At 40.7% G+C, this 10,313-nt stretch overlaps 1 protein-coding gene across 1 annotated transcript in view; it reads left to right on the forward strand.

Annotated features, from left to right (window-relative positions):
- The first annotated feature begins 1,593 nt into the window (after positions 1-1,593).
- LOC107596897 (fibrinogen C domain-containing protein 1-like) overlaps positions 1,594-10,313 on the forward strand; it is a 123,395-nt gene continuing 114,675 nt past the window's right edge. Inside the window, exon 1 of the mRNA XM_016287756.1 lies at positions 1,594-2,409. Coding sequence (XP_016143242.1) covers positions 2,338-2,409 — 72 coding nt within the window. The 5' untranslated portion in view covers positions 1,594-2,337. The remainder of the gene's footprint in view (positions 2,410-10,313) is intronic.

Genomic DNA, 10,313 nt, shown 5'->3' on the forward strand with positions numbered 1-10,313 from the left:
ACTAATATGTGTGCATCCATATGAGATTAGAGTAAAAGTTAAACTGTACTGAAAACTCTTCAGTATAATTTTTAATGACACATAATACCTGTGCCTTTGTTTGCCAAATTGAAGGTGAGGCCAGAAATGTTAAACTGCGTGGACCATGGTGACATAGAGTGGACCTCAGTGACTATTTAAAAAATCTTTTTACGATAGCCTATATTAGATAAAAATGCAAATTTCAACAGCTAAAAATTGCATTACACTACTAAAAATAGCCTAATGTTATTGTAAACTATTACCTATGCATAAACCCCATCTTTTTTACTTAAGCACAAGGTGTCATGTCATAAAATATTTTAGTTTATTGTGATCGGAACGACTTTAATGTCTGGAAGTGTGTGATCCTCAGTCGTTTAGTGTTTGCGGGCCAGTTTTCCTCTTATTACTAACTTATTACAAAGTTAGTAAGTGTCAACTCAAATCTGCAGACTGCCTCTGACTTTCGGCAATTAGCGTCAACTTCTCCAGGCTGTAAATCAGGGGAAAATCAGGGCAAAAGTTGTATAGTGTATTCCAGCCTTTAGAGTGACATTATATTTTGCTTTGAACATCCAGAATCGTATTGTGTCACTATGATGATGATGATGCGGCGTTTTCCAATGTAATTTGAAATCGTCGGGAAGTTCAACCTATAGAAACTGTATCCCAGGTGTGATGGGAGGGACGATGAGTAAAGACAAATCGAGAACTGTTACAGCGGTAGCAGACTTGAATTGGATTGATTGCTTATATTGACAGCTTTGCGTTTGCCACAGAATAGAAGCACAAAACTGGAAGATCAGTGCTCATCCACTAGAATCTTATTACTACTTACTTAATTTTTTTTTCACGTTTACAAATGCAAGTTGTTCATATGTTCATGCATTTGAGCAATTATTGTAATGCATGCAGGATTTTTCTTCTTTTCTCATTTGATTGGGTGGGCCAGCCGTAAATCTGAGAGGGCCAGTGGCACGCTGGGGACGCATAGAATCATCACTACCTTTCTTCCCGCTAGTGAGGGTCCTGACCTCAATATGTTTCCATATGGGGCACTTGGGCCTAATCATCTCATTTTTGCATTGACCCTTTTATCACGTGGATTGCACCTGTGTCTTTTCAGTAATTGTGGGGAAAATGTAATTGTTGCTAAACTGACTGACACTGAGATGATCGCCTGGTTATATCTCTGTGCTGTCAGATGTAATCACCAGCAACTGGCAAGAGTAGAATATCTATAATGGATAACATGACAAAAACATCTGTGCGCCAAATCATAACGGTTTCGGTTGGCTCAAAATGCGCGCTTCAAGTATCATTTTGATGAGGCTTATATAATAAAATGAACTGCTCACTTAAAAACAACCTCAGTTATCGTATTGCGTCCTCGAATTCAATTTGGCTTCCATCGCTCATCCAGTCTTTCGTGACGGGTGCTTTTACTGCATGTTGAGCTACTGAGAGCGGAGTGGGAGTTTCTTAAACTAGACGAGGGGTGTGGAAAAGTCGTATCAGTGCCGACGGTGTCTGGGAGCGAAACTGAGCGCGCATAACGGACAGCTTCTGGAGGAGAGCGAGGAGCTTGGCTCGCGAGTAGGAACCCCGTTAATCTGCCCTGCCGCGCTAGTCTTGTCAAAACGAAACATTCCTCGCCCTCTGTCCGGTAAACTAGACACTCTTGGAAACGGATTGATTTCCCTCCTCAAATCACGGCATCTTTACCGCCACAATCTGTCCATCCCTCTAACGGCTCAGGAATACAAAGTTGTATCACTTTTAAACGACTCTTCGGGACTGAATGCCCGTTATTCGTTTTTGGACAGAAACATCAGCATATTTTTTGTGCGTTTTGAGTTGCGTTGGCTTGGATATACACGCGTGCGTCGACTTGATTCGCGCCGTTTTTCCCCGTTACTTAGTGTGGAATATCTGAGTACTTTATTCAACGCTCCAGAAGGAAAGAAAAATACTTTGAAGAACTGCTTGTGGAAATTTGAGGAGTTTTATTTATTCATTATTATTTTCCTTATCAAGTACGTATGATATTACGATGTGTGTGGTGCGAGAGTCTTCACCGCCCCTTTTAGACCAGAATTAGTCAGTGTGGTCCCGGAGTAGAGGCTAGATCAGTGTCTTCTCGATCTCACGCACTCTCCACATTCTCCTTTTCTTCCTTTCCCCCAAATGTTATTTGTCTATTTCCATGGAATAACTTATCAGGAAAACGACTGAACGACAAAGTGTCTTGCCCCCCCCCTCCCCCCACACCGCCTGTAACTGACAGGCGGTTTAAGGTTTGTTCTTCTCCGGAGAATGCTCAATGATCGATGGGGAATCATGAACAGCTCACCGGAACTCGAAGACGGACAGCGGGGCAAAAATCAGGTGCGTCCCCCACTCGCTTACACTTCGTAAAATATACTGAATGTAGTTTTAGGATGAGACACAATAGCTACTCATCTATGTGTGTGTAGGGGGTAGCCTACAGAGAGAGCAGCGAATAGCACAATGAGTTCAGCGAAGCTTGTTCCTGTCACTCCGCATAAGCGCGCCCGTAGATCATGATCGCGGCAGAAAGTGGCTATTTTGTTTCGCGTTTATGCGGTAGCCGAAGAAAATGGCGCCAGTCATGCGAATTGCAGCTTGTCTGTGGATTTAGTGTTGGTATAGTGGGAAAGGAGGGAGGGGAATTTTTATATTTAATTAATGAATACATGTTTTGGTTGTGCCATTGATGTTGAGTTGGGAATGACTATACTGCTATATATATATATATATATATATATATATATATATATATATATATGTGTGTGTGTGTGTGTGTGTGTGTGTGTGTGTGTGTGTGTGTGTGTGGATATGCCACAGAGGCACTTTAGTGGGTTTCCCAAATCACAGCCACGGTTAGAGAGAATGAGACAAACACATGTATGTTAAAAGTGTGTAAAACTGGTTTATGGTGAATGTATGTTTTAATGGACAGTAGTGATTTATAATCTGGGTTCAGTTTTGTCTGTGTCAATGACGTGGGTAGAGAACCATTAAAACGGGCACACACGTTCAAATACAGTAAAAAACAAAACGTATCAAACGCTATCAAAAGCAATAACAAAACCAACACATAGCTCGATAAATACTCAAGGCTTGAGTACACATGCACACCATCACACAATCAACAGCACAGACTGTAGGGGGGAGAGAGAGTAGACAGTGCAGTAAGTATTCAAGTTTTTTTTTTATCCTGTTAGGCTTAAATGTTGTGCAGAAGTAACAGAAGACATCTAAGACTTTACATCAACTTAAATGGCAACAAAATTGGGATCTATTTTAAGCTTTTGACATTTGAGTTTGGCAAAGATAGTTTTTATTCAATAAGGAAGGATTTTCTCATCACACACACAACTGCAGTGGTGGAGTGGAATTGATTGAGTCCATTTTTGCTGACAACAGTCCGCACCGGGCTCCATACATGCATTTGAAACTATTGACTGTAAGTGACTCTGGGAATCGCTGTGTTTTGTTTGTCTTAGCTGAGACAGTTATTTAGAAGAATGATGTTGCAGTGTTCATTTGATGATTAATGTCCCACATGTTTCCACTGCACATTCATACTGTCTTAAATTGGCGAACTTGATTTTTTTTCCCCCAGTGTAGGACGTTCGAGAGAAAATAAAAATTCTGTAAAATCTCTAAACAATCTACTCAAACACACACTTACATATGTATATATGCCTGTCTGTTTTAAAAATCAGCACCATGGACAGCAACAACCACATGCCATGTGTCACATTCAGAACCATGGACAGAACCTGTTGAATCTGCATCTGGAGGACAGAATTTATGAAGAAACTTTTTGTGTGTGTTTAAAACCAGCATAACCACAAGAACACTACTGCGAATGAAAACACACACACACACAAAATATGTGGTAGATTTTTGACTCATAGGCTTATAAGTACTACCTTAAATGGTACAGTGACAAGTTACCCTTAAAAGGTCTCCCCCTTTAGGAGAAAGTGTGAATTGAAATGTTGGCTACAGTTTATCTCAGGATAATCCTAATGAGATTGTTAGACTGATAGATTTCTTGGTGTCTGTTGTGGATCTCCTAAAATACTAAAAAATAATGATCCTGAAATGAACTATATCAAGGGTTTTTAAACCATTCCTGCTGGTGAGGCTCCAAGAACGGTTCAAAAACTCCTGAACTAAGGATCAGCAAATGTGCAAGACAACTGCACCATGCAGACTAGACTGACCAATAATAAACTTCAAATTAATAATACAGTGGCCATTAACAGCATGTGCAGATTTACAAATGTTATAGGATGTACTGTACTACTGTAATGAAGAAGGCAGTTTACAATGGTAAGCTAAAAATACAGATAAAAATTAAGAGCAGTCATGAATCGCACCACCCATTCACAGATTGAGCTATGAATGACTAATGCTTTCTCCCATTATGGGAAGAAGGGAGGAGACGGAGACATCAAGAGACAAGTTGAGAGGGATGTCAGGTTTGACCGGAAAGGAGTTCTGGGGATTCCTGTTAGCTTTAGGATATGCTGGAAGGCAAACACACATACATTTGATTGTGTTTTGTTTTACATGAAATTAGCATGGGTTGCTGTTAAAACAAATTCCCTGTTTATGCATGAACTGAAACAGTAACATATCTTGAATTTGCCTAACATCCTTTAACTGTGTATGTGTGTGGCAGAGTATTTTCTCTATTTGTGTCCTTGTGAATATTTTTTGTTTTTCCTCCCCTTGCCTTTCTCATTTTCTTATTCTCCTCTTGTCTATCATTTTCTCCTCTGCTCTCTTTCTCCCTCTCTCTCACCATCTGGCTCTTACCCTGCCTCACCCTGTCAGTCAGTCCCCTACTTCTTTTCCCTCCATCAGGTCAAACACTGACGTTTTTGTCAATAGAGGCCTAGGGGGGCATGATCATTTTCTTTTTTTTATTTTCCTTGTCCTGCCTTTCCCTTGAACCTCGTCTCACTTTCTCATCTATCCTTTCCCATGTTAATGCATTCTCACGAATATTGTATATATAGGGATCGTGAGCTACGCACACATCATGCAAGAGCACTTCAGTGAAGAATAGAGATTTGCCTTGGCCATTCTGTGCAGAGTATTGTGCCTTTGCACCCTGATGAAACTCAGTTAGTGCTGCGTTAGTAACTGTTTTCTCTTCTCCCTCCCATCCACTTCCTGTTACACATTTAGCGCCACATCTGACAATAGCCTCAAGCCATTAGCCATTGTTCACTTGCTGAAAATATTATAAAATGACATTCTACGCTGTGCTAGTAATCATAAACACCTGTAGTGAAATTTTCCTAAATTTAGGCTGAGTCATAAATCATGGTTATGGATTAAGCGTGCTGAAGTGCACTTTTTACGCAGATGAGAAACTATGTAAGTGGCTTATTTTTTTCAGTTTGTTTGTTTCTTTCAGTGGGTGCACTCATTGTGTGGATTTCAACATGACTCACTACATTCAGGACTACCTATTCTATTGTAGATCAAGTTCAAAATTAGATAAAAAAGTTCATCAAGACAAACTTTAGGTTAGCTTGAGAAAGCCTAGCCTGAAAGTTTAAAGCCGGTGTAAAAGCCTGAAGTTTGAAAATTTAGATTGATTAGATAGATGTTAATAACATGTTTCTAGCATGATTAGCATGTTTTTAACATGATTGGCCTGTTACTAGCATATTGCTGGCATGATTAGCAAGTAACTAGCATGTTGCTAGCATGATTAGCATGTTGGTAACATGATTAGCATGCTACTACCATGTTGCTTGCATGATTAACAAGTAACTTGCATGTTGCTAGCATGATTAGCAAGTAACTATCATGCCGCTAGCATGATTAACACGTTTAGCATGTCACTAGCATGTTTCTAGCCTGATTAACATGTTACTAGCATGTTGCTAGCATTATTAGCATGCTACTAGCATGTTGCTAGAATTATTAGCAAGTGACTAGCATGTTGTTAACATGATTAGCAAGTTATTAGCATGTCACTATCATGATTAGCATGTTACTAGCATGTTGCTTGCATGATTAGCAAGTAACTAGCATGTTGCTAGCATGATTAGCAAGTTACTAGCATGTCGCTAGCATGTCGCTAGCATGTTTCTAGCATGATTAGCATTTTAATAGCATGCTGCTAGCATGATTATCATGTTGTTAGTATGTTTCTAGCATGATTAGCATGTCGCTAGGATATATATATATATATATATATATATATATATATATATGTATATATAAATAGTCAGATGATAGATAGATAGATATATAGATAGATAGATAGATTAGAAATATTTTATAGACGAGTTTGAATGAGTTTAAATTGATAAGAAATAGTACATAGAAGGGAAGCTTCTCAAGCCAACCTAATGATGTTCTTAATTTTTTACCTCACAATGTACAGTGCCCTTCAAAGTTTGGAAACATCCCAGGAGAAGTGGGGTTTTGAAGAATGTCAGCATACATTTTTCATAATTTTGTGATGACTTTGAGTTGACTAGGTACAACACATACTGTGCAAACATAGAAAAATACTAGAGCTATGCTTAGAGCATCTCCAAACTGTGCTCTGATGGTGTCAAAATTTAATTGGCAATCAGACAGTAGAGGCATGTTTCCTCAATAATGACCCCCCCCCCCCCAAAAAAAAATTTTGAATTTGAATACTGTAATCAAGCATAACAGCTGCAAAAGAGGCATGATTGTGTAATAAGAATATGCTGATACATTTCCAAACTTTTAGAGGGCATACAGTGTATACCTAAAAATCTTTGCTTTTCGGTATGTAGTGTACACATCTAATTTATCTGTTTTAAGACGGTCCTTTCTTGTAGGCCTACAGCTTTCATGTAATATTTGAAATATGTGCTTTGATACATTTGCTTCTGTTTCTCCATACTCTGGTCATATATTAAACTCATCAAAGAGTTTGTTCTTGCAAATGCATTAAGAATCCTCATCAACTGATGATTTGATGCTTTTTGTTTCAATGAACTCATAAACACACACATAGGCACTCACTCACCCAGAGTACACTTTGGTGGCTAAGAACAGTAATGATAGGAAACTAATTAATACAGCACAGTGACTGAATCATTCATTAACAACAAAAGTGCTATCTTCTTAAAAAGAGTGAGAGGAAGAGAAAGCAAAAAAGGATTGGGGTGAAGGATGTACATGCTGTGCTGGTGTGGTATTGTGGTTAAACTTCAGAGCTGGTCACCGGAGCCATAAGCTGTCAACACTGTCATTTAACAACAGCTTGTTTTGGTGGTCACATTTGAGTCACTTGCTGAGCCACTTTTGCATAACATTTATATACCGTATTGGCCCGAATATAAGACGACCCTGATTATAAGACAACCCCCCTTTTTCCAGATGTACCTTTTGGAAAAAGGCTTTTTAAAAACCAAATCTTGTTTTTTCTCAGTAAAACACATTTTGTCTTCAATTATTTTCATATTGCATATTTTTCCTATTTTAATTTTTGTTTTGAAAGTATAGTAAAAACTAGTAAAATGTACTAACAATCATATTTAAAAAAATATACACTTTTTGATATACCATTAAAAAAAAAACAGGTTGCCCATCTGAATTAGGACATTTAGGCTATCCATCTAATAGTAGCCTACCAAAATCTTATTAACAGTAAAAGTTAAATCTTACTGTAGTCTTCAAATCTGGGTACTGTCTTACGTTTTAAAATCACAAAGGGAGTTTGGTCGCAATCTTTACAAAACGCATTTACGTATTTCATGGCACACTCGTTTTATGCGCATTTGGCGCCACCTATTGTTGTGGGTGTATTATTGACATGTCAAAGTCTAGACCCTGAATATAAGACGACCGCTATTACCACTGAGTGGTAATAGCATCATTAAGGCGGAATGATGTTATCAGGAATGTCAAGGTTAATCACTGAACTAATTACAGCCAAGAGATAGAGATTAAAGGAGGGGAAAAGAGCAAGAGACAGTTCACCTTCTCAAGATTTACCAGTCTGTAACCACATCTCGCATCCTGAGGACTTTAGCACGCAGACACACATAAACAGTCTGTCAGATGATGACTGTACGGGGGCGGCAGCTATTAGGGTTGCTAATGGCAATAGTTTCACACACCGTTTTTGAAAAACCAATAAACTGACAAATTGAGTGAAAGATTCGAAAAGCGAAGGAGGGAGAAAGAGGCACACATTGCAGGTTCCACAATAAAGATCCAGGCCCACGGTAACAGTAATCCAGCGCATGAATTATTTACACTGCATCTAAACTCAATCTAGCGAACACAGATCAATTCCTCTGCACAACATACAGGGGAGGGGAAAGATGGAATGAAGGAGGGAGGCAGCGAGGGAAGGAGAGAGGGGGCAGATTAATAAATGAATTTAAGAAGTTATTCAAATGCTAAATTATTTACATGTCAAATCCAACAGAAGAGCTAAGAATGGATAGCTGCAAGATTGCCTCATTTTAAGGCAGTGCAGAGGGGATGGAGTGAGGTGAGAGAACTGGATAAGAGGCGTTGGGAGAGAGGCCAGAGGATTAGATAAATAAAACATGTGAATTTATGACCAGTAACTGCTTATATGCAAAGAATCGAGAATTAAGCAAGGTGACTCTACCAGAAACCATGAAGCATTGTGTGTTTTTGCCACACTGAACTCTGGAACTAATCCCTGAAAAACAATCTACTGTTTAAAAGGCTATTTTATATACACTTCCTCTTGTTCTCCAGCTTGTATAAATCAATGAAAGCAGGACCAACATTAGTGGTGTTGAAACTACTGAGGGCAAGTGAGATCAGTTTAAGTGTAGCTACTATAAGTGCACTGTAGAGATGCAGGTCCATTTACACTCTAAAGTCATTCCCGCTTGTGTATGTGCATTATCTGTAGTTTTCAGGCAACCTATTTTCATTGCTTTCTTTAGGACAGTTTGGTTATGTTTTTTTTGTTTTTATTTATATTATCGATACCGTAACTGTTAGCCGATTCGACAAACCACAGTTGTAAAAGGCTCCTGTAATACAGTAATTTTTACCTTTGGAACCTACTTTCAAAAAGCCCTTTTACTTTGCTAAACTTTTATTACAAGACACTTCAGCACCATATTGGTGTCAGACTCTATTCCGTGTTTTGTGGTTGTTTTGCTCCTCATGTGCCTTACTTTCCCATGTTTAATTTGTCCCAGGTGTTTCCCTTGATGTTTCATTGCTCCCAGGTGTGTCTCGCCATTCCCTCCTCCTGTGTGTATAAATAGGGTTCCCTGTGTGTTCTCCAGCGTCCAGTATTGTTCATGTCATTATGTATAGCGTGAGTGTTCCATGTTCCGTTGAGTCAATTAAACCCAGTTGGATTGATGTACTCCTCGTCTCTCTCCATTCCTTGCGCCTCAGTCCGCTCAGCAGTGCACCCGTGACAGAATACCGGACCAAAACTGAAAGTGAGCGGCAACTTTTTCCTCGCGTTTGTTTTTCCCCGCCTTTTTAACAGTTTTTATTTCCTGGTGTTCCCCCACTCGCGGCTATGGAAATTGCCGCTCGCGTCGCCGCCCTAGCTCGCCTCGATCTCCCCTCGATCTCCCCTTCTACAAGTACGCCGGGGAGTTCTGCAAGCTCGTGGAGGTGACGGCGTTAGAGGACGCCATCCTCAATCAGCTGGTCTGGCTTGGGGCCAACTACCATCGCTCCGTGGACCTCACAGACACCACTGAACTAACTTGGAGGGAAGGTGTCTTCCGGTGTCTGGGGAGTGTCCGGTCCCGAGCCAGAACCAGTCCCCCGCCGTCCGCGGCTTCCCCAAGTCAGCCGGCAGTTAGTGTGGCAAGCACGAAGGACGTTGGTGTGGCAAGCCCGAAGGACGTTGGTGTGGCAAGCCCCACGGACAATAATGTGCCTGCCCCAGAGTTCGTTCCAGTGTCAGCTCCAGCCCCAGAGCTCGCTCCAGTCCCAGCTCCCCGAAAGCGCTTTGCTGTGCCTGCTCCTCCAGAGCACCCTCCAGTGCCAGCACCACATAAGCACTACCCTGTTCCCCAGTTAAGCCCAGGAAGGGCTCCTGATCCGCAGTTCAGCCCAGGAAGGACTCTTGTTCCCGAGTGTAGCTCATGGAGGGCTCCTGATCCCCAGTTCAACTCAGGCCAGTTCAGCCCAGGGAGGGCTCCTGATCCCCAGTTCAGGCCCCGAGTACAGCCCCGTAAATTTCCCCAAGTATTTTTTTTTGGGGGGGGGGGGGGGGGGAAAAAGGGGCCTCC

Source organism: Sinocyclocheilus grahami, unplaced genomic scaffold, assembly GCF_001515645.1.
Source record: "Sinocyclocheilus grahami isolate Dianchi unplaced genomic scaffold, SAMN03320097.WGS_v1.1 scaffold12.1, whole genome shotgun sequence".
NCBI lineage: Eukaryota > Metazoa > Chordata > Actinopteri > Cypriniformes > Cyprinidae > Sinocyclocheilus > Sinocyclocheilus grahami.